The 24,441-nt window shown below is 48.2% G+C and overlaps 2 protein-coding genes and 1 long non-coding RNA gene across 5 annotated transcripts in view; all 3 read right to left on the bottom strand.

The window, feature by feature from the left end:
• Nucleotides 1-9,065: 9,065 nt before the first annotated feature.
• Nucleotides 9,066-24,441, bottom strand: part of LOC116239474 (rho GTPase-activating protein 32-like) — a 124,493-nt gene continuing 109,117 nt past the window's right edge. The window contains exons 14-15 of the mRNA XM_090131152.1: nt 9,751-9,896; nt 9,066-9,562 (exon numbers count right to left, since the gene is read on the bottom strand). Coding sequence (XP_089987278.1) covers nt 9,135-9,562; nt 9,751-9,896 — 574 coding nt within the window. The 3' untranslated portion in view covers nt 9,066-9,134. The remainder of the gene's footprint in view (nt 9,563-9,750; nt 9,897-24,441) is intronic.
• LOC149912153 (rho GTPase-activating protein 32-like) lies at nt 11,016-15,221 on the bottom strand. The gene is made up of 11 exons (XM_090132216.1): nt 14,911-15,221; nt 14,143-14,265; nt 13,884-13,961; nt 13,484-13,565; nt 12,862-13,005; nt 12,575-12,677; nt 12,347-12,479; nt 12,098-12,180; nt 11,643-11,750; nt 11,139-11,284; nt 11,016-11,044 (listed from the first exon to the last, which is right to left on the bottom strand). The coding sequence occupies exons 1-11, from the start codon at nt 14,962-14,964 to the stop codon at nt 11,016-11,018; spliced, it is 1,083 nt and encodes a 360-aa protein (XP_089988342.1). The 5' UTR covers nt 14,965-15,221.
• Nucleotides 15,329-17,443, bottom strand: LOC149912154 (uncharacterized). 3 transcript variants are annotated; one of them, XR_016461922.1, is made up of 4 exons: nt 17,212-17,443; nt 16,787-17,111; nt 15,958-16,474; nt 15,329-15,409 (listed from the first exon to the last, which is right to left on the bottom strand). It is a non-coding gene; the product is annotated as an uncharacterized LOC149912154 (long non-coding RNA). The 3 variants fall into 3 exon arrangements; XR_016461921.1 differs by having other exon boundaries at nt 16,787-16,921; nt 17,010-17,443; XR_016461920.1 differs by having other exon boundaries at nt 16,787-17,443.

Below are 24,441 nucleotides of genomic sequence, written 5' to 3' on the forward strand. Positions count from 1 at the left end.
ACGAAGATCCCCATGAAATGCAGCTTTGGCAGTGTTGTGGCTGAGGTTCCCGGACAAATGGCTGTTGGATAGAGAATAAGAATCTCTATCTGTTGGATAGAGAATAAGAATCAGCATAAGAAGAGCTGATTATTATTTTTTTTTTTTGTAGTCCTTTTTTGTGTTGTTGCAAACAGTGTTTTCCAGAACTAGCTTTGTAGGCCTTAGAATCATAGAATCATAAGATCCTAGAATGGCCTGGGTTGAAAAGGACCACAATGATCATGTAGTTTCAGCCCCCCGCTATGTGCAGGGTTGCCAGCCAGCAGACCAGGCTGCCCAGAGCCACATCCAGCCTTAGAGGTGAAGTAAGGAACAGTGCTGTGTTCAGAAGTGATGTAAGTTTGCACAGGGCTGACTTGTAGGTCAAGTGAAGTCACTGAGTCAAGAAGCCATTGGAAAGATGCAATCAAGCATAACTGAATGTGAAGCAGGATGTGTCATTGGTCATTCTTGAGTGTTTCTAAAGGCCTTTGTGAGGGGGTATGGAAGGAGAGTGTCTGCTCCCTGAAGGATATTTGGTCAGAGACTGTTTTACAGTGTAACAAGGGAAATAGGAAAGGGAGGAGGACATAAGGAGGAGAGAGATACAGACCTGACCAGCAAATGATAAGCAAGGCTGTAATGGGAAGCTGCCTGGTCAGTCACAGTTACTGATGGGGGGGGATGTAAGTGTGTGAGAGTGTTTATTCCAGCAAGGTTATCTGCTAGGGACTTTGTTGAGTGGGAAACTAAAGGAAAAAGGGGAAGGCAGAAACCAAAATAAACGATAACATAGACCTGACCAAACAAACATAAAGACAATGACAAGAAACAAATCCCTGAGAATCTGGGACAGTGTGGAACTCAGTAGAGGCTGCAAACCATGGTGAGATGCACAAAGAAAAGGGGAACCAGGGATGAACAAAGTGAAGGTGCTGGAAAATCAAGGCTATGAAAGTTGTGTAAAATAGAGCTGGTCAGGGCTTGTCTGGCATCTGCGTCTGTTGACCACAGTCTGTCTGCTTATCACTTCTTATTAAATCTGTACTCACTCTGTATCTTCACACACACTGCCTCATGTGTACGTATTGCTGCAAGGACTGGTGAGACCTGTGTATGTGAGCAAAAAGTTGGTGCCAGCTCTGGAGTCGGGGACATTTTACTTGCAGCCACAGAGGTGATGATCTCCAGGGGACCCTTCCGATTTTAGCCATCCTGTGTAAGGGCCTGAGATCTGCCTAGGGGTGTTGGATAGAGGCACTGCTGTGCTGCTCCTTAAGGGATCCAAGCAGGGGTGCTGTTGGACAGAGAGGCTGTATCAGTGCTTGCATGTGTGCTTCTGCAGCTTGAGTGCTGTGTGTGTGCTGCACTGGTGAGCTTCTGTCTCTGCAAGCCAGAGGGGAGGAAAAGGACTGGAGTGTGTTTGTTGTGCAGGATTGCTGTGTGTAGGTGCTGGTGAAGGCAGCCTCTTGTATGTGGCAGTCTGTGTGACTGACTGTGTCAGCATCCTGTGTGTGTGTGTCTCTGGGATACGTGCTGAGTTTCATCTCTGGTTGAATCTGCAAACAGGAGAGTGGCAGCAGTGTCCTCCAGCCTGAGAACAGACCCTGGGTCCCCAGCCTTTGGGCTGCCAGCCAGTGGCTGCTCAGGAGTGGTCTCAGGCCGTAGCAGCTGGAGGAGGCAGTCACACCCTTTACCTCTCTTAGCAGTCTTGTTGTCAGAGCATTTCTCGCCATATTGTAAGGATTTAAAGCGGGTCAGCTTTAGGCCTAGCAGTGATGGAGCCCTTTAAATATGCTCTAGCTGTAGCATGTTATCAATCCCTGTGGCAGCGTAAAGTACATTGTTTGGTTGCTGAGAACAGCATGTTTTCCTTTGCTTGTGAATTGGTCCCTGAAAAGTTCCTGCTGAGAACATGTTTGTTCCTTCCTTCTTTTGTTCATTCATTCATTCTTTCTTTCTTTCCTTCTAAGGAAACTCAGAACTTGTAACTACAGATGTGCTGCTCTGCAGAAGACTCCAGAAAACACTGATCTGTGGTCAGCATAGGCATTAATCTACCTGGGTTTGAAGATTAAAACAAGGAACGATTAATTACATAGCCTTGAGGTTATTTTTGAGAAACAGCAATGGAAGCAGTGATGGGCAAGTCTCAAAAGGTTTACGTAAAGGTTCAGATCGGATCAAATCCCTAAATGTCATAGACTGAGAAGCTGGCTGGAAACATCCATAAGAGGAAAAGTGCTTTGAGGATGTAATTTAAATTAGAGCAATAGGCTCAGTGGGAAAAAATAAGGAAATGTTTAGAAAACACCTCTTCATCTTGGGGCTGAGAGTCAGTGCATATCCTTAATTACTCTACCTAGGAAAGCATGAGCATCAATATGACTTTCAAGGTCTGAATGCAGGGACAAATGTAGAATTTCTTGTCACATTTGATTCTTTTCATAATGACTTAGTGTTTGGTCAAACTGGGAACAAGGATTCCAGCACAGTAGAGATGCTATTCTTCTCATAGCTTTTCTTTCTCTTTGCTCCCACAGAATGAAAAGACCTTCCTACACTGACATGGAAGATCATACGTTGTTATGCCAAATCCCTCGGGAGCATTTCTTCTGTGGCACCAATGGAACAGGAATGTGGAGAGATGTCCAAACACAGATTTTGTGCATCAGCCCTCATGATACCGCATAAATTGACCCATAAACCACATTCATTCTTATATCTTCCCCTTCTTCCTTTTTCTTTTTTCTTTTTGTTTTTTTCTTATCAAATATTCTGTCAATGCAGTGTACTTGTGGATGGCTACCAGGCTTTAAACTGAGAGGGAGCAATACAGTCATACTGCAGGGCAGAAACCCCTTTGAATTACCTTGCCTTTAACCCCGGGTTAACTCTGTGCTAACTGAGGCTCTGTCTTTCCCACTGCTTTTGAAAAGAAAGGACCAAGAGGGTGCACAAAAATCTGTCTTTTTGCAGTATGCTATGGAGATAGAACCTTAGTCTGTATGTTTCTGGGAGCTGTGTCTAACAGTTTAGTTGAGCAATGGACCTTCTTCCTCAGCAGTGCTTCTGGCTGTGGTGGCACCACAAGTACTGTGACATTACTTGAGCAAATGGAAGAGAAAACAACTGCAGTGATTTCCATCAGGCCATGAAAAAGGTCCCATAGGCACTTGTGCCATGCAGCTTTTGTTGCAGCTTGGCAATGTTCTAGCTCTGACATCAACAGTTCCCTCGTAGATCTAACAGCCAGATGGGTGTGAAGTTGTGAATGACTTACTGAGCTGCTCTTGAAGTCATGCCAAGAGAGATCTCTGTAGGCACACATTCATTCTGCAGGGCAGTGCTGTAAGGTCACAGGAAGAACGAGGTCAGAAGTGCCTTGTCTGATGTTTCTGGGGTGTGCATTGGCTCGACTGGCTGCCCACAGTCACTGAGCTGCAAACAGAAGAGGTGGGGATAATCATTCATAACAGCTCAGTTATCCATTGGGTTTTGGCATCTCTTTATGTTTGCACATGGTCCATGAACAGACCCTGATTTTCCTGAATGCATTAGTTACTCAGAGTTATTGCTGACACAGGATACAAAGCACAGAAATGCTGGCTGGGGTCGCCTTTCTCTGAGGCTGAGCAGGACTGCCATCAGCTAGGCACTTCACATGAGGGCTGGTGAAAGAAAGGGAGCATAAGGCCCAAATGCAGGAAGCTGGGAGACAGAGAGAGCCATCGTTACAAGGTCTGCAGCCTTTTGACCTGAGATGTTATCAGCTACGTGCCACAGCTTGATCTTTGGCAACAGTCGCTCTGCAGAGATGATGTCTGCTTTGTTTCAGTCTTCTTGGCTGTTTTTTCCAACATCTGGCTGCTGCCTTTGCTGCTCTTGCCTCCCCTTTTGATCTCATTTTCTTGCCACATCTTTTCAACTATCAGAGTAAGTTTTGGCTACAAAAAAATCTGGCACACAGCTCCTTCTCAGACATTGTATGGGTAATGTGAAGATGAAAATACATTCATAATTTGAGCTGTTAAGCCATTCTGATTCACCCTTTGCATCCACAGCATACAGGTTTTTCCCACACTGCTGTTTCTATCCAGCAATGTGCATATGTGCAGTGGTACAGAGGTTGGTGGCCCTGCCTGTGCAGGGGGTTGGAGAATCCTGATCCTTGAGGTCCCTTCCAACCCGGGCCATTCTGTGTGTGTGTGTGTGACTGGCTAAACACCAATTGTTGCTAGCTCAGCAGGTATACTGCTAATTATTGAATGTCTGACAGCTGCTTATCAACACTTGGCCACTATTTCTGGACAGCTGCTCATCCCTGAATAGAGAGAAGTTTGGAAGGAGGACAGAGGGGAGTCTCTTGATGCCTGCCTGTTGCATCCCAACCTGCCCACAGAGTGAGTCAGTTCGGCCTTGTGTGGAGGCCCTGGCTTCTTTGGAGTCTGTTTTTCTTTTGCTGAGGTTCTCCTATCCAAACAGCATGGCCTTACAACATGCTTTCTGGTCCTTAATGCCATACCCATACTATTTGTAACTATTACAGTTCTGTAAGTGAGAATTGATTACATGATGGAACAACAGTATTTTTAAAATATGTTATGAAATAACTTCTTTTTACTAATACTAATAAAGTCTTTCTACTTTTTCCAACTGTTTCTAAGGGCAAATTACAAAACTCATTGTGCTGTACTACTTCAGAGCAATCCCACACTTGATAGCCAGTGCAGAAACAACATTCCATCCTACAGCATTAGCTAGTTCAGAGGTACCAGACGTGTATCTGGATATGTCTGTTGTGCATAACTTCCTGGACACCCAGCAGCAGCCAGGTGAAAGGAAAGTTGGGTTCCAGAGCACTGCAGGAAACGTGGTGCTCTACTGCAGCACACATGCAGAAAAGGACAAACACACGACAAAGCACTGTTCCTTCCCCCATGGCACGGTGAGGAGTGCCTTCTCGTGCTCTTTTCCTGCTACTTCCATGGCACGGTGCACATCTGTGGCATTTGTTCCTCCAGGGAGGAGCAGGCAAGCAGGACACCGCAGAAAGAGCATCTCTTTGCTCTAAGCTGTCAGTGCCATTCCAGTGTTAACAGGAATAGGGTATGTCAATGCCCCACTCATAGTGGAGAGGGGAGAGATTTTAAAAGGGAAATGAAATCTTCCATGGAAGATCCTATTGGATTAGCAGAGAAGTGTGATCAATTCTTGGGGCCAGATTTTTACCCATGGGACGAGATGATGTCCATCCTCAGTATGTTGTTTAACATGGAGGAAAGAGGAATGATTCGACAAGCTGCCATGCAGGAATGGCAGAAAATGCATCCTCTGGGTCCCAAGGCTGTCCCTGCTGTAGTGTTACAGCCATGAGCAGGCTTGGGAGGGGGGCTGAGGGATTAGAAATGACAGCTCCACTCTTGGAGACCACAGAACTAAAATGGAAAGATAAAATAGTTGCAGGGCAATTGTTCTCTGTGCCTGAAGCAGGGACCAATTTATCGGGGAGAGATTTAACAGTTAAATGAGGATTACAGCTGAAAGTCTGTGAAACAGATATCAGGTGTCAATGAATGTGTTAACAGCTGGTGATGAGAAGAAATGAATCCAAAGGTGTGGGCAGGGGAAGGAAATCGGGGTGGACTCACAATTTTCCCTTACAAATAACTGTTCAAGAAGGGAGTGAAGCTGTGAAACAGCAACAATATCCCATAGCCTTAGAAGGGAGAGTGGGTCTAAAAGCTGTAATACAGACAGTGGTTAAGGATGGTCTTCTGGAACCTTGTCTGTGGCCTTATAACACCCCAATCCTGTCGGCACGGAAGGCAGACGGCACGTATCGGCTGGTGCAAGATGTAAAGAAATGACTGAACCCATTCTCAAAAGACAGCCTGTGGTTCCTAACCCCTGTACCCTAATGAGTCAGATCCCACACGGACATCAGTGGTTTGGTGTGAGAGACCTCAAAGATGCTTTCCGGACAGCCTTTGGACTCAGAGAGAAATAGCTGCGTTTGTATGAGGACACATTGTAATCCTATCGTGATTCGTGACGATACTGTAGATACTGGAACTCCTGCTAATCCTTGTCTTTGCAGCATTTGAGTCGAGTAACTGGTGCTGCTGTCATGCAGAAAGCTCCCTTCCAACCACTCAGCAAGCATTTGGATGAGACAGCTTCCTGCTGGGGAGCCCTCCGACATCTCTGCTGCCTCCTCCAGAACCATACCTGCAGATGTTTCAGAGCTCTTCAGCATGGACTTCCTTCCTCCCATCAGCAGCTGCTCCTGCACTGACCTTCATTCACACTGGGATACCATCTGCTTCCAGCAGGAGCTGACCTGCGAGACAGAGAAAGGAAACATGGGATGAGCACAAATGCAGAAGCACAAGGCTGTGTCACCACCACATCTTGCAGCCTTGGGAAGTCAGCTGCAACTGCAGCCTTGGTCAGAATTACAACGGGCACCGTAAATTAAGTGTGACCTCTGAAGTTGTTGCCATGATCAGAAATAGACGCTGAAATCGCTCACATAACTGTCGGTGGTTACCTCCAAATTCTTTTGCTTTGGGGAAAAGATGGACTCGGAATGGAAGGACACAAGAAAAATGACATCTGTTTGAGCTCAGCAGACTTGAGAGGTGGGCCTGGGTGAACCTAATGAGGTTCAGCACAGCAGAGTGCAAGGTTTTGCATTTGGGCCGGAGGAATCCCAGGCATTCTTTTGTCATCGTGGTGGTTTTCAGTAGACCCAAACAATGAGACATCAGGTCACCATGTGGGCTCCTGGGTGACACTGCCATTTCCCAGCCATTGCAGCCTAGGGGCAAATAAAGTAAAATACTTCAAAAAGATCTCACACTGATTGCAAATTTTACTGTTCTTTTACACAAAACAGAAGGGGAGGGCAGCACATGCATGCAGCTGCATCAACACCCAGGCTGCTAAAGGAATGGAAAGACAGAAACATCAAATATCAATGTGTTATTCTAATGCAAGGAGGGAAGCTTTTTTCAATGTTACTTTTTATCATTTAAAATAAGCAGTTGGCACTCTTAAAGGAAAATCCTAGGCCTCAAGTTCTGACAGTGTGGCAATCTGGCATGGACTCAGATGTGAATGATCCAAACAGTCTGTTCCAAATTTTAACATCCCGTATATGCATTCACAAATTTTCTCTCTTGACTTCCCCTTACAGCCGTTAGATGCCAGCAAAACATCCCACAAACACTCCTTAACTCTGTGCACACAGGCACCCATCCAACCAGAGCCATCAGTCATTCCCAGCCATGCGCTCTTCCTCCAATCCTGGTCAGCATCACACGGCCGTCACGCAGCTCACTTGACTCAGTTTTTCTCTTCTTTCTGGAGGTGTCCTTGCTTCTCAGCCTTACCTTCTCGTGATGTTTATCTCGCTCTGCAGCTCCTGCTCTGAATAGGCTTTCTTGTATTCCCGCATGACAGGCACAAAATGCAGCCACAGCCCCTGCCACCAAGGTCAGCTCTTCAGCACACATTACCTGAGGAGCACTTGGCAACTCCTGCAACCTGAGCAGTGCCAGGAAGACTGTTTCACTTCTGCTTCTCCTGGCTCAGAAATTAATTTTCCTACCTAGAAAATGGAAAAAGAAAAGAAAGAAAAAAAATCCTTACATAAAGCAGACACAATTGATACTATGGAATTCTGGAAGGCAAGGGATTTGCCCCCTATGATGAGAACTTGAGTGCAAAGAACTAAGAAGAGCCATGACCAGGTTGTGAACTTGTGGGTAAAATTAGGAACTGCAGCAGTGCAGGGCTTCTGGAGGTGAGGGTCTGCTACAGCCGCCTGGAAAGAGAGCCTGTTGGTGGGAGCTGCTTACTGCAGCCAGCAGAAGCATCGCACTCACTGACTCTCATCCTGATGGGGGATTCCAGTCAGTCTGGGAAATCAGCATGGCTGGCTGCAAGCCATCTGACAGACTCCTGGAGTGCAGTGCAGTGAGAATCACTCTGTGGTGCAGGCATTGGGCACAGCAAGCAGAAGGGAAGCATTGCTGGACATGGTGCACACCAGGTGTTACGACAGGAGGCGGTCAGGGCTGCAGTGACCATGCCCTCCTTGAGTTTGTGATCTCAAGGAATGCGGGCCTGGCAGGAAGCAAAGGCAGGAGCCTGAACTTCAGGAGAGCCAGCTGCAGGCTGTTCCAGGAATTCTTGGACGAGATCCTCTGGACAACTGTTAGTAGGGGCAAAGGGATGGAAAAGAGCTGGTCACTTTTTCAGGAAAACTTGCTCAGGTTGCACGCTGAGCTGCAGGAGAGGAAGGGGAGGAAGTGCCAGCACGGCTCTGCATGATGCTCTGCCACACTGGGCAGCTTGATCATGGCTCAGCAGTGGGATCCGACGTGGAGAAGGGGAGAAGGAAATCAAGGATGGGAGGGAGCCATCAAACACAGTCGGTGAGTGTCTGTGAAGTCTTGCAGACCCAGAGATTCCCAGGTTGTTTAGGCTTTTGTATCACTTGTGTGCTGCAGGTTGAGCAAATTCTTCTGCTGCTTGATTCTTCTGCAGGAGCCGCCTAAAAGGAAAATGGCCACTGAGCTGCAGACCAAGCAGTACTGCCTGACGTTGGCCAGGGTGAGCTTCTCCTGCCGCAGTGTGATGATGACAGGTCTGGAGATGATCTGCACGGCCAGCTCGTAGGTGGGAGCCAGGAAAGGACATGGTGGGAGGAGAGAGTTGTTAAAGAGCAGCCAAGGCATCAAAATGCATCAGAAAGCCCTGAAAAGCATCACAAAGCCACAGCCAGGAAGCTTGGGAGTATCATGAGCAGCATCCAGGATGCGAGAGATTATTTGCTACCATGCCAAATGGTAGCAGAGCTCTCCCTGCAGACATCCCAAAGCCAGACAAAATGGGAAAAACCCCAGAGCTGTGCTGCACGCACACCACAGCCACAGCATTGCAAGCTGGGGTGCCTTGCTGTGTGCTGCATTCATCCCAGTCCGTGTGAATGAAGACTCTGGAAGCAGTCAAGGCGTTGATTGAGCACAGTGTGCTTTTATTATTATATAAAAGACAGGAGGGTGTGAGAGGTCCATGGTGACGATGGGACTCATCCTGTCTTGTCATGGAGAGAGTGGCTCAGAGCTCTCAGTGCTGCTGTCCGGTGCCTGGGACTGGAGGCCTGATTGAAAGTCCCCCTGCAAGAGGCTCTGCTCTTCCTCACTGACGCTGACCTGCTCCTGCATGGAGGTTCTGCTGTCGGGGCACTCACACTGTGCTTGGGATGGGCTGCAATGCAGAGACTCTGGGTTAAAATCCAGGCTGGTGACTGTGGTGTCTGGGAGGCTCAGGTCACCAACTTCAGCAGAGCCAGGTGTAATGAGAGCATGAACTTCGATGAGCTCCTTCTCTCCATTAATGATGTCAGATGGAAGGCTGCTGTTGGAGTTGCAGCAATTTGTGCTCCCTATGAGCTCTCCACTGATGGAAGCACACAGAGCATCGTTGCTACTTGCCCTGGATCTTATGGGTTGGCAAGGGCTCGATTCACCTAGAAAGGATACACAGGGGTTAGTGTCAAACTTTCACAAGCTGAATTACAACAGTGGTTCTTGATCAGGGGTGAACTGAAGATGTTGGGCGGGGGCTGGAATGCCAGAAGGAGATAGAAGTGCACTGCAAGCTTGAATTCCATGTTCCTGAAAAGCAGGGATTTGGAAGCTGCATTTGCACCCTTACCTGCCAGGACTACCACTGCTGTTTCTGAGGGCTGCCTGGCATTGCGCTGCAGTTGGCGTTTGCTGCCAGAGGATGGCTTTCTGAGGCTGAAGCAACAACACCAACTGCTAGCTGGTGATTCCTCATTCTTGCTGGGTGGATTTTGCCTGGAGAGAGAAAACAGCCAATGCTGTGAGTCGTGCGTGGTGCAGGGTGAGGGAAGAGCTGCACTGTGTTTCCAGCAGTTGAGGATGGCTCCATTCCTATAGCTCAGCCCTGAAGTCTTGCTGGCTAAATTCCCCTCAACTCTGTCAAGCAAGATGCAGAGCATGTGAGCAAAGGCTCCACAGCTGTACAGCACAGCATCTGAGGGATGGCTTTGATGGAGCTGTCAGGCGTAACTGCTTTCTGAGGAACTGTGCAGCCATAAAGGAAGTTCAGAAGCATCTCTGACTCTTACATTAGCACCTCATCGGCCTCATCTCACTGCCATGTTTAATTTCTAGTGCCAGCAAGTCTGACCAACAGCTCTGCTTAGAGGAGAACTGGAATTGGTTTCAGGCACGTGGCCCTCACATCTGGAAAACCCCACCAGTAGCCTAACTTACTTTCAGCAACTTTTGGAACTAGAAATACTGGGAAAAAAAAAACAATAACAAAAAAAAAAAACAAAAAAAAAAAAACACCCAAACAATGATGCTAGGTGCTGGAAAAGAAAGTCCTCTTTACCTGTCAGATGGAAATTCAATGACGGTGTGGAATTTGCCCTGCCCAGCTGCAGAGCTTTCTTCCACTTCAATGTCCTGGCTGCTCTCTGTCACAGGGGGAGAGCTGCTGTGGCCTCGCCTCTGTGCCTGTGCCTCCTCCAGGCTGAGCAGCATTGTGGTAGCAGAAGAGACCCCCACAGACTTGGGCCCTGGTAGAGAATTGTGCCCTGTCAGGGAAAACCACAGGTAAGAGCGAGGATCAGAAAGCAGCAGCACAGCCACCAGAGTTCTGGGTGGTTCTCAGGCTTGCTTATCCGAGCCACTGGAAGAAGAGGAGCTTAAAATAACCATGTGGGCAGAGGTATGTTTATGGCAAAGGACACGGTCATAATGAAGAGCAGCTTACTGTATCAAAATAGGCAAGGAAAAAAACAAGGAAATGGGGGCAGGGAACTGAGAAAGCTTCACTGCCACACTTGCATCAAGCTTCTCCTGCATGCAAACCATAATAATGACAGTTTCCTCCTAGTGAAGTTTGGGCTTGGACATTCTCAGCATCCAGCAACAGGATGCCAGATTCTAATGGAAGCCCAGAGGTCTGCTGTACCCTCAAAGCAAAAGCATTTTTCAGAGGTCCCGGAGAAGGCCTGCATTTGATCAGGGTGTCAGGTCAAGATAAAGCTAATGGAGGAAGACACTCACCTGCTGCATCTGCAATGTCTGCTCTGGATTTGGAGCAGAAGAGGGCGTCTGTGTGGTTGATGATAAATTCTACCACATCCGACTGCATCTGCAGCTCCATGCAGGCAGCTCTTCCGCTGGCGCAGGCAGACTCGTTCTGCTGTGATCTGTAGAAATGGCAGATTTTAGAAGTCATTTCTCCAAGACTGTTTCCCCGAGTCTGAATTGTTGCAGCCAAAAGCTGTCAGCTGAGGCTCTGGAGACTTCCACAGTGGGCAATCAGTGATGCCACTGCAGAATTTCTCCTGGATGATCAAGGACACGTCAGTCCCATCTCAACAAGACTGCAGAAATTGTCACCTAGACATTGTGCCCGTGGGGTTGGAGAACAGCCCAGGCTCCTGCTCTGCTGTCAGCCACAGATTTTACAGGAGAAGAGTACATTTGATGGAGAAAAAGGGAGGACTGCTTTTTTTTCTGGAGAACAGATGTAAGCGTTGTTTTGAAACAGAACCAGAAGTTTACCTTAAGAGGTTTGGAGCCCACACAATGGCTAGGTTCTTGGCATGCATGTTTGTGATGGTGGAGCTCCCAGCCAGACACGCCAAGTGTCTCATCAGGTACTCCAGTGTCCTGGAAAACAAGAGAGGCAAACGTTCAGCACCAACGAGCATGCCGTGCTGCAATTCAGAAAGCAAACCTCCATTCATGCTAGTTCTTGTGATTGCTACTGTCACCGAAGATGAAGTAGATCCAACTTGACTGAGTGCCACGCTGCAGCACCAAGCCCCAGCACAGCACAGCCGCAGCCATCAGCTGCACCAAGCGTGCCCCCATGCCCAGGAACTGACCCCATAAAGTAACCCCATGGAGCCTTCAACCCTTCCTCATATTGCCGGCATGAGACAAAGCCTGGAACCGCATCATTGCCCTCTGCAATGCAGCAGGGCTGAGCTCAGCAGGCTGAGGGCAGCACTGACCTGTAGTGAGGAGCGGGCAGCTGCTGGATGACGTCTTGCATTCTGAGCAGCCGCTCCTCCTCTGTAGCAGCACCAACAGCATCCTGGAGTAGTGCAGAAAGGGAGCGAGACACAAATCAGGCTAGTACACCACTGCAAGTAAACCTCGTGGGGCTGACAGCAAAAGGGCCTCAGAGCTGGGGCACTGCTGCAGCCATCTGCCAAGAGGCCCAGGGAAGAGGGAAATGAAAGACGTTGCCTTGTGCTTACCGAGAACTTGCCGTACAGCTGGTGGGTGAGCAGAGGGTTCGGGAGCTCCCTGAAGTACATCTTGCAGAGGGAGCTCACGCTGTGAATGTCACGGACGGTGAGCTCAGGAATCTGCTCCGACTCAAATTCCTGCCTGGAGAGAGGGACGCAAACCCGGTTGAGCGAGAGGAAGGCAAGCCCAAAGCCACACCAGATGCACTCAGGCTGTGTCAGTCACAGCACTCTTACCGCAGCCTCTGGATGTTGGACGCGACACCGGACAGGCGGTATATCCCCTGCACCACGCTGTGCTGCTCAATGAACTCAGCGCAGCTCTGGAGGACCTGGGGGACTAAAGAACACGTGCCAGCCGTCAGTGGAGCTCCTGATTCAAGTCCTGCTGCAGACTTTGCTTCACATCCCACCCACTAAGCCCAGCCAGGCTTGGCTGAAGCAAATACAGATGTACTTGATCTCCCTTTCATCTTCTTTAGATGCCCAGCAGAGGAAGATCTCAGGAATGGGCTGCTCCTTACCATCACGACCGGAGTGGAGAAGATGCTCTCCCAGGTCACTGCCAAACACCCTTTCCTTCTCCACCTCCCGCTCGGTCGGTTTCTTTGGGCGGGCCTTCACCAAGGAACGAAGGAAGGTGAGGATCTTGCTGCGTTTCTTGGGCACTGCACAACAAAAGGAAGAAACCAGGTCATCTCAGGTTTGGTTCCATTGGACGAGGCCGAGCACAGCACATTCTACAGAGCACGTCAGAACGGGAAGAACATTACCAACCAGTACATACAAAAAGAGATTTTCCCCATCTCTGGAGGAGCCCAAGGCCAGGTTGGATGGGGCCCTGAGCCGCCTGTTCTAGTCTCACATTAAATGTGGGGGCTGGGAGACCATCCTGAGGCAGGAGGGTTGGAGCATGATGATCCCTGAGGTCCCTTCCATCCCAAGCCATTCCATGAGTATTCTATAGTTTTGCCAAGTCCAATCATAAACACAGGAGGATTGGGCCAAATCTCGGCTCCGTGGTGTGCATGAAGGATCATCAACCCAGAGGACAATGTGGGATGGATAAAGGAGGTATTAAACACGAAACCACCCCAAGAAAGACTTCCTTTTGCTTCCCCACACCATCAAATGTAACATCCGTACCTGGCTTTGGCACTGAGTTGATGAGTGCCTCAGGAACGTTCTTATTAATGAGTTCCACACACTCCCCTGGGAAAAATCCAACCTGTAACAAGAAGAAAAGAGAGGCCAACTATTGCATACAGCACTTCTCAGATCTGAACTGTTAAACCAAAAGCCACGTAACATTTCCCTCGGAACATGCTTGCCCGACGATCCGTAAGACTATCCAGCAGAAAATGGCCATAGTTTACAGCATAAAGGTAATAATTTTTCAACATTTGCAGCCAAAGGCAAGGTCCTCTGACACCGACACAGGGAAACCATTTACATCCATTACCCATCCTGTGCAGGCAGAGCAGCTCTAAGCTGAGATTCCTGCCTTTACTGAAGTTGCACTCTCCAGTCTGAAGCTTGTGCCTACCTGGAAGCCGAGCTTGCCTCTCCACCAGGGGGTCAGCTCCTTTGGTGGCATATCGATGACACAGATGATGTCTCCCACCTGCAAGAGATTGCAACGTCAATCCCAGCTTCAGCACGGCTGGGAGGAAAGCACAGCTCAAACAACTGCATTCTTCTGCACTGCCAAACATCGCCGAGCATGAGAGCAATTGCACCAGTGCAGCTCTGAAGGCATTTGCCATTGTAAAATTGAACAACAAGGAACGCCTTGAACTGCTTACCTCAAAGGAGAGTTCATCCGCTGCCTGGGCAACGTGTCTCTTAACGACATGGGCAGCAGCAATAGCTGGAACATTCACAGGTGGCACATCATTGTCCAGCAGGGGCTTCCCCTTGTTCTCAGTCTGAAACAGAGAGCACAGGCCACAGTGAGGAGCTGGGAACCAACAAGGAGGATTTCAAGGTGAGGAGCACATCTGCAGAGAAAGCTGCAGGAAATGCACTCGGTCCTTATCATGGGCACTTCAGAAGGAACTGCAAGTCTAATAACGGCTGTTTCTCTTCCTGGTGTGCAGCAGGCACACGCCAGCAAAGATGCATCTCTCCCCACCCAGACTAATCAGCAATGGCACTGACGCAGACAGGTGGCCTTGTCCATTTTGCCCCATCCTTTCCTGCGCTCTTTGTGCAGGAAGGCTGACTGTTTAAGATGCTAGGAGACCGTGAAGAGGGAAACCAAAGCTACGGCTGCAGTTACAAGGTGCAAACAGTGCCATTGCAAGCACCAAGCAGCTCTCTTGAGCAGTCCAACCAACAGCGAGGCCAAACAGAGCAGAGAATGATTGTTGTTTCTGCAGCCATTTCAAGGGAAAAGTCAGTAGAGGACAAACACAACAGCCCAGATGGCTCTGGTACTTTTATAAACTTGCCACGCTTGCACTAGTGTCTTGCCACAGAGGAGCTCTCTTGGAAAGCAGGAGACCACATCTGCGGCTCACTCTGCTGGCTGCAGTCAGGGAACAAAGACCCATCAGAGCTTCATACTCTACCTCTGTCCATGCCAGGTCAGGCTCACAGCTGATCTCGCTGCACGCCACAGCCATCAGCGTAGGTGTGACAAGCTGGAACTGAAAAGAAACACCCTTTTATTTTCTCTGTTCACATCTCTGCTGTGCTCCCTACAGCTGTCGGGCACACTCACACAGCCCAAGCACGCCTGCTGGTGATGCTGTGCAGCTCTGCACAAGCTGGGGCTGGGACTCTTTGCCTAAGGGATTGGTTTCCTGTAGACCAGCTGGTCACAGCACCACAGACAGCATCCTTCTGAGGGCTGAGCTGCAGAGCACGTGGAGAAAACCCACACGTGACCAGCGTCCCATCAAAGCTGGATGAGGCTGTGTTACTAAACATGGGGTGTCACGGGCTGCTAAAGCATGTGGGGGGACAAACCATGGCAGGTGCCTGGCAAGAGATCAGAACGAGGGAGAGAAATCTCTCGAATCCGCAGCCGGTCCTTGTCACTTTGCTCTGATCTTCCACGAGCAAAAGCTGCACCAGGGAAGCAGGCAGAGGGTGGAGAGAGGAGAGAGAAAGAGCAGGTCAGTTTGCTTCCACGGTTTAGCAAAGACTACGAGGGAAAAACCAAAATCTGCCCTCCCTCAACTTAAGAACTTAAGTTTTCAACTTAAAACCATTTCCCCTTGTCCTGCTGTTATCTACCCTTTCAAAGAGTTGATTCCCCTCCTCTTTTTAGGCTCCCGTTAGGTACTGAAGGCTGCCATGAGGTCACCCCGCAGCCTTCTTTTCTCCAGGCTGAACAAGCCCAGCTCCCTCAGCCTGTCTTTGCAGGGGAGGTGCTCCAGGCCCCTGATCATCTTTGTGGCTCGCCTCTGGACCCTCTCCAAGAGCTCCCTGTCTTTCTGGACACTGTACTGCAGATGGGGCCTCACAAGAGCAGAGCAGGGGGGGACGATCACCTCCCTGTCCCTCATGGCCACCCCTCTGCTGATGGAGATAATGTGATCCTATGAGCTCCGCCAGCCAGCAGTTCTCAGCACGCACTGTCCCCCCGTCTCTCCCACACTGTCTCAGCTTACCTACAAGGTGCTGCACAGGACGGTGTGAAGACAAAGGTACGCAGTCGGTGCACAAGTGCAACAAGCGAGCTGCTCAGTCAGAGCTCCAGCGCTCCAATGAAGGGACGCAGCACGCACTGCTCCTCCCCTCATTCTAGCCCTTATGACATCACTGAGGGCCACCAGGCTGCTCCACCATGACGGACAGGGTGGGGAGGCAAGACCAGTCACAAGGGCAGAAGATTCCAACAGCCCAGCCCAACGTTCTGGAATCAGGGGGTGCTTGGAATTCTACCCCAGCCAAATCCTGGAGAAGCTGGCACGGGGTCGTCATGACCAAAGCGCAGGACCTGGCGCTTGCTCTTGTTGAGCCTCGCACAACTGGCCTCAGTGCATCCCTCTGGAGGGCCTTCCTGCCCTCAGCCAGATGGACGCTTCCTCCCAGCAGCGTACCTTGCAGTGCTGGGCCCATGTCAAATCCACACTAGAGTGGGTTTTGTTACATTCAAGGGCATGTTGCAGCACCCATCTATTTCACCTGGAAGGAAATAAAGCAGGAGATGGGAGAAACACAGAACTACTGCCAGACTGCTTTCTCCCTTTCTCAGCCCAACTTCCCTTGCCTCATCCCCTACCCCAACTCCTGGATGATGCCCACGGGCTGATAGTTGGATCTCATATCCATAGGACTCCTTTCACAGGGCTCCATCAAAAAGGCTGTCACACTTGTTCCGTACACTCACACTGACCCAGCAGTGGTATCACAGTCACTTAACACATGCACAACAACCAAACCCCGAGCATGCACATCCCTTCCTGCGTTACTGCAGCCCACAGCTCCCCTTCACACCTCCGTGGATCTCTGGTGTTTTACACTGATGCAGCCTCGCTGCAGCTCCGTGGCTGTCACACAAGGCCTGCAGGACCTCTTTCTCTGCAAACCCCGTCTGCAGGCATTGGTTCACGAGGTTCACCTCCTGCCCTCCTGAGCAAAAACAAGCACTAAGAGCAAGAGCAAAGCACACTGGACTCGACCTGGCCCAATCCCCAACCCTCAGTCCTGTCAGACGGACCCTGGTGTGGAGACTCATCCCCAAAGCCTGGCTGGACATCAGCACAGGCATCATTCTTCAAACGCCCCATCCAAGCAGCAAGGGATCAAAGCGTTGGCACAGCTGAAACAGAAATGCTGTGTGAGTTTCCTGTTAGCACTGAGCAGGAACAAATCTACCGCTGAGCAGCAGGATGTGAGACAAGCAGCAGAAGACACCCAACCTGCAGAACCAGCTCGTTTGGGGTCGGTCCAGATGTTTGTCTGCTCCCTTCCCTGGCCCAGGCCAAGCTTATGAGCTGCTCCTCCTTTGTGCAGGGGGACATGGTGCAGATGCCATGTGGTGGCTATGCACAGCATGCCTTTCACTTCCTTTTCCTCTCTCCATCTGCCATTAGCAAACAGCATCTCCAGCCTCCAGAGATCACTGAGTCCAACCCCTGCACAACAGTGAAAAAAAAGATATGATAAGGGGTACTTAAAGCACAGCATCTGTAATCAGATCAGACTCCTGCATTGTGAATACTTCCATGAGTATTCCTGCACAGTGCATCACTTAGTCTCTCTTTAGCCTTGTGTTCATGGTTTTCCTGTATGAGCTTTTCTGAACACTGCCTATAATCGTGGTTATGCTAGAAGCATTTGGATTTATTGATCCTCAGTGTGATTTGAATAACAAATTCAGATGTTTTTTGTTAAGGACAGCTTTCAAGTTATCAATTGCATTAGGTGTTGACAACCACGGGGGTACAGTACAGAGAATTACAGGAAGATTAATTTCTCCATCTCCATGCTCCTAGACATTTATGATTACAGTGATGTAGTTATATACAAAGTTGCAAGATACCAAAGCTCGAATAACCTCTTGGTGCAGCAGGATGTCTGGAGCCCAAGTGCAGACTCTCAGTGTTCCAAAGTCTTGAAGAGCTGCACCGTATGTGCTGTTGCTGATGACACAGACACTGGAGCAAGGCCAGTGTGATGTTAGAAACTTGACCAGCAGCTGATCTGTTGTAAGCCATTTCTGGACACAAACGGGATCTGGTCGACTTAGGACATGACCTTTGGGCTGGAGAGCAACTCCCCGAGGAATCACACAGCCACTACAGACCGTTTGCAAGAACCCCATACCAAAACAGCTCATCTGCAATCAGTTTTTAATCTGTGCAGCAGTGATTGCAACAGGCGCACGCTCTCTGGAATTGCAGGAATGTTCACAAGTGGAATGTACATCACCTGTGTGCTCTAGCTCTTCTGTGTGCATGCTAGGAGCAGCGATCCCCCTGCACCCAGGGCTGCAATAAAGTCATGTTGGGTTTCTAACCTGCCAACCAGCAGCCCAGGCTGCCCAGAGCCACATCCAGCCTGGCCTTGGATGCCTGCAGGGATGGGGCATCCACAGCCTCCCTGGGCAACCTGTTCCAGTGCCTCATCACCCTCTGGCTGAAAAACTTCCTCCTCACATCCAACCTAAACCTAAACACCCCCCGTCTCAGTTTAAAGCCATTCCCCACTTGTCCCATCACTATCCACCCTCCAAAACAAAACACCTCGGCTGTTCAACACTGAAAGAGCAAAATAACCGACAGCTCTTACTTCCACTGTATGCATTTAATTCCAAACTTAAGGTCACAGGTTTGAAAAGGTCATGGACATATTAGAACTTGCAGCATTTATCTTAATAGATGCCTACATTGCAAAGAATTTTATAAAACACACGTTACAAGTACTGTGCATTGGATTACACTATATCAAACTCTAAGTAACAATACAGGTTGCTTTTAAATCTACACTTACCTGTTTTCTTCCAACTCCTTGATAAAATTCCTTACTACCTTCAGTTTTACAGCCAAAGCAGTGTTTGAGCTGGTAATGTATTCTTGAACAGCACTGCTGCCTTTAGCATTGTATGTTTAGATATGAAAAGAGAACTTGGTCATTATTTCACGATGAGAGAACCTTGATTTCATACAACAGAATTACAATACTGTAAAATGCCTCTGTAAGAATGTGGCTTTTCTTCTTTCTTTTTTTTTTTTCCTTTTCTTTGTTTTTTTTTTTTTTTTTTTCTTTTTTTTTAATTGGAATGGTGAGTGTAAGGTTGATTCAAGATAAAAATGTTGTTTGTAAGTCAATCTCTATACCTGTTTTGAAAAATATGTGCTTTTATTTCTCATTATTTAAAAATTGTCAGGCGTGAAGAATCAGGAGGTCACTCTTGATACAAGATTAGTAAATATCTCATATCAAGGTTAGAGAACATTCTCTGTGTACATTTTAACAGAGGAGCTGCATCTGTACGTAACTGTAGCTACACACGATGAGCTTTTCTTAAAGGTAGGCAGGAAATTTGGTCTGCGCTGGAACAAAAATCCAGTCCTGTTTTGACTCCTATACTTTTCACTGAGATTAAAAAATGGCATCATTCTGTAGGATGAACTAGATATACGGAATTTGGCACTGCCCTTAAATTTTGTGTAGTGAACTGAGGGACATCAGAGCTTTACAGATTTCTACATATTCTCATGGAGAAATCTAGAGAGATCACAGGACGTAACACTGTGCTTCCAAATGAATAACAAAACACTGATGTTTTTCAGAAGAACAGAACCTGTAGAGGACGAAGTAGCCTGGCTAGAAAAAGAGTGCACTGAATAATTGGCTGGATTAAATGAACTGCAGTGTATTTGGAGTACTGCAGGTCTTGACTAATTTTTGGCATCCTATGAGGAGATACTAGAGCATTTACATTCTGATTAAATCATAGAATCACAGAATGGCCTGGGTTGAAAAGGACCACAATGATCATCTAGTTTCAACCCCCTGCTCTGTGCAGGGCAGGCAACCACTAGACCAGGCTGCCCAGAGCCAAATCCAGCCTGGCCTTGAATGCATACAGGAGTGGGGCATCCACAACTTCCTTGGGTTTTGCCTCTCTGGTAATATTCCAGAGATGTCATGCAGCCTGGAGGAGAGGACCAAACTGCCACCTGATGAGGACATGCTGAAAACTGAGAGATTCTTCAGTCTGTGTTTGTCTAGTTAGAACTATTGGCAAATTGTCAGGTGGATCCTCAGGGTCCAGAAGAATGTGTGATCGCCACAGTGAAAGACAATTTGCTGATAGTCCATGGAAACAGGAATCCTCCTGGAGTCTGGCACTCAAAGACAAAGAGAAGAGGAAAACCAGATGTGTTTCCCTGCCCATGGCAAACACCAGCCTTTCCATCCTTACAGTCCTTCCTGCCATCAGCAGCAACTGAAACAACATCCCACTCACCTTTGCCATGTCTGGCAGAGGTTGCAGCTCTTTCTATTACATCCCTCTTGCTTTCAATTCAACAGAGCCTGTGTCACAGAAGGAAAAGCAATCTTTTACCTTCTGTGCCATGCTCATGGCAGCAGCAATGCAGATGCCAGCAGCTGATGCCCACAAGGACAGCCAGCCTGGACTTATTTTCATTACATATCTTTGTCCTGAAGTCCTTCTAGAAGCCTGGACATTTCTCCAACTCAGAAGAAGAGGGCAGGTCGGGTCGAAACTGATGGCACACTCTCCTCTATTTTTCTCGAACTCAAAGACAAAGAGAACATGAAAACCAGCAGTGTTTCCCTGCCCATGGCAAACACCAGCCTTTCCATCTTTACAGTCCTTCCTGCCTTCAGCAGCAACTGAAACAACATCCCACTCATTTTTGCCATGTCTGGCAGACGTTGCAGCTCTTTCTAGTGAATCCCTCTAGCTTTCAAGTCAAGAGCTCCTGTGTCACAGAAGGAAAAGCAATCTTTTACCTGCTGTGCCATGCTCATGGCAGCAGCAATGCAGATGCCAGCAGCTGATGCCCACATGCACAGCCAGCCTGGACTTATTTTCATTACATATCTTTGTCCTGATGTCCTTCTAGAAGGTGGGACATTTCTCCATCTGTGTTGCAATGGTCAAAAAAGGTCCATGTTTAGGGCACACTCTCCTCATGGCCTCTTGCACTCAAAGACAAAGGGAACATGAAAACCAGAAGTGTTTCTTTGCCCTGGCAGACACTAGCCTTTCCATCCTGACAGTCCTTCTTACAAGCAGCTGGAATTGAAACAACATTCCCCAAATCTTATTTCTGTATGGAAACGATCAGATAACCGGAGCTTTTTTCTCTAAAACAATCCAGCAATTTTGCATTGCTTATCTATGTACGCAAAATGTTTTTGCCATTCATCTCAAACATCAATACATCTGGCAAAATAATATAGAAGAAGTATTTACAGACATTTTTGGACATAGATTACTTCTGGTCAAGTGGGAAAGAATCCCTAAGCCGCAGTCATGAAATTCTTTTATCAGTTTCTCTGATTTAGCCAGTGTTACTAAAAGGGAAATAAGACACAGGTTTTTTTTACAGCAGCTGCCAATTTAAGAATGATAATAAGTTTTATTATTCTTGGCTAAGATCAAAGTCCCGCATTTCAGGATTATCTCCAGCTCATCAAGTATAATTAACAGTTTTGGATAGCCACATTATTATATAGCAATATTGTCTTCCTGCAAGGAATTTCCTTGTTTTGACACGTGCCACAGGTTGTTAATAGATTGCTTGATTACCATTTTTTTTTTTTATTGGCTTATGATGACTACAGAAAATTATACAGCAGCACCATAAAAACTTTAAATCCTATCCCATGTATCTGCATTCATACGAAAATAATATTGAAAAGCATTGGTGAAACTAAGATTACAAAATAAAGCAGAGGACAATTTCAGTGAAAGCCTACAGGTTTTACAGCTCTGCCCATTTCAAACCCCTGAAGATATCCGCGGGTTTCCTGCTGTGGGACACAGGCACTCACCTGCAGCTCAGCACTGCCTGCTCATGCCTGCGCACACCTTCAGGCTGGAACCAAGGAAATCCTCAGCAAAGACATCAGTACACTTTTGTTAGGATGACTTTCATAAAGAAGCATCAAATATTTCTTCACGAGAAATACTGCAAGTCCCTTTGACACTAACCCTTATTTTAAATGTTTAGATTTGTGCTTCATTCAGGCGTGCTGTCACTCACAAAAAGATTTTTATTCTTTTGTTTTTCATTCTGAGGAACACAGTGATTTCTGCCTTGTTTACTGACTGTAGGCACAGCAATACTCCTGCACCTTCAGGGAAACAGCAAATCCATCTCTTTCACACCCTAATTCTATCAAGCTCATTCACCTTACAAGGTATTTATTGCAAGCAGCTCTTCCAGAAATGTAGATTAACAGAACCTTCAACCCAGGACACCTCAGTAAGCCAGTACTTTTCATCTCCTGAAGGTGTATGTAGACACAGAGCTGGAACATCTTTTCCAGAGCTGTGTGATGCTATCTCATCTATGTTCCTTTACTGTTGACTCAGTTTCACTTCTTATCTAACCTGGTTGCATCCCAGGATTTCTGGTGCCAAAAATAAACTGAAAGCTTTCATCACAGGTTAAAAGGAAACTGCAATATGAAAAGCAATTTTTCTGATTTCTCTGTTGATCAAAGATGCTTCATGCAAGCCTGATGCGGTAGAAACAATATCAGCTTTAGAATGACAGTCATTAGAGCAGAATCCTTTCACTGATGAAATCACAGAATCACAGAATCACAGAATTGCCAGGGTTGGAAGGGACCTCAAGGATCATGAATCTCCAACCCCCCTGCCACACGCAGGGCTACCAACCATCCCACCTAATGCTAGACCAGGCTGCCCAGGGCCCCATCCAATCTGGCCTTGAACACCTCCAGGGACGGGGCATCCACAACCTCCCTGGGCAGCTGTTCCAGCACCTCACCGCTCTCTCTGTAAAGAATTTCCCCCTGACGTCCAACCTAAATCTCCCTTCCCTCAGCTTAAAACCATTTCCCCTTGTCCTGCTGTTATCTACCCTTTCAAAGATTTGATTCCCCTCCTGTTTGTAGGCTCCCTTTAGGTACTGAAAGGCTGCAATGAGGTCACCCCGCAGCCTTCTTTTCTCCAGGCTGAACAGGCCCAGCTCTTTCAGCCTGTCCTCATAGGGGAGGTGCTCCAGTCCCCTGATCATCTTCGTGGCCCTCCTCTGGACCCTCTCCAACAGCTCCCTGTCTTTCTTGTACTGGGGGCTCCAGACCTGGTCGCAGTATTCCAGATGGGGCCTCACAAGAGCAGAGTAGAGGGGAACAATCACCTCTCTGTCCCTGCTGGCCACCCCTCTTCTGATGGAGCCCAGGAATCCCACAGTCCTGATTCATACAATACTGACACTGGAGGACACAGTAGTTTAGAGGAGAGCGCATTAAAAATGACTAAGTTAAGGTCTCAGAAATAGCAAAGAATGACAAGTATGAAAAAAAGAAGTTGCAGAAACTGCTTCAGTTTGGCGCTCTGGAATAAAGTATGACAACACACAACCTGCCTGTGCAGTTCTAGAAGCAGAAGAAAGCCGTCAACCAAGACTTGTTCTCATCTGCTCTGAAAGTCCACTGGGACAAGGCCACTTTTCTCTGACATGCTTCCAGAAGTATCACTTCTGAGCACAGTGCCAGGGAGTTACCACGATACTGTTTATGTGTACAAAGGAGAAAAAGACGTCTGTCTGGAAACAGACTTGGTGAAGGAGAAGCAGCATTTTCCAGAGTACTTCAAAAAGAACTGAGCACTGCCCCAAGAGCTTCAGAGCGGCAGGCTGTCACAGTGTGCCAACCAGCTCACCTGTGAGTTGGCACTGAAGCTGCACCACAGGGAGAAAAAAGCCCCCTGTGCACCCTTGGAGAGCCAAGGGCTCATCTCTGAAGCCACAAAGCACTTGGGCTCACCGTGCTTTTTTCTGCACATCGGTCTCATTTGCAATGACAATCACACTCTTTTCATTTGAAAATGCAGAGCTTACACGAACACTGGAGCCCTGGGCAGCCTGGCCTCGTATTAAATGTAGAAGCTGGGGCCCTGCCTATGGCAGGGGGCTTGGAGACTCATGAACCTTGAGCTCCTTTCCAACCTGGGCCATGCTGTGATTCTGGGATTCTCACCTTTGCCTAATCTGGCAGAGGGAGGCAGCTCTTTCTACTGTCTCCCTATGGCTGTCAGGTCACCAGGGCCAGTGTCACACAGGGAACTGCAAACACTGTGTGTGCTGTGCCCTGCCCATGGCAGCACAGAGGCAGCTGCCAGCAGCTGATGCCCACAAGTACAGCCAGCCTGGACTCACTTTGATTACTTATCTTTGTATCAGCGTCCTTCAGGAAGGCGGAACATCTCTCCAGCTGAGCAGCAGAGGACAGCAGGGTTTCGTTGTCTGGGCATGTTCTCTTCTGGCCCTCTGGCCCTCACAGACAACGCAGGAGGACACAGAGGCTGCTGTAACACAGCCAGCCCTGCCTCTTAGGTCAGCTCTCAGGCCATCCTCTCTCCCCTCAGCAGCAGCTCACTGTTCTGCACTCCTCTGGCCTGCGCTGGCAGAGGTGTG

Source organism: Phasianus colchicus, chromosome Z (genome assembly GCF_987193195.1).
Source record: "Phasianus colchicus chromosome Z, bPhaCol1.hap1.1, whole genome shotgun sequence".
Taxonomy (NCBI): domain Eukaryota; kingdom Metazoa; phylum Chordata; class Aves; order Galliformes; family Phasianidae; genus Phasianus; species Phasianus colchicus.

Coding starts and splice junctions, on each gene's coding strand:
- LOC149912153 (XM_090132216.1), bottom strand. CDS start 14,964: ATGGCTGTGGCGTGCAGCGAGATCAGCTGTGAGCCTGACCTGGCATGG. Junction 12,480..12,574: donor TCCAACATCCAGAGGCTGCG/GTAAGAGTGCTG, acceptor CCCTCTCTCCAG/GCAGGAATTTGAGTCGGAGC. Junction 11,045..11,138: donor AGACATTGCAGATGCAGCAG/GTGAGTGTCTTC, acceptor TTTTGCTTTGAG/GGTACAGCAGACCTCTGGGC.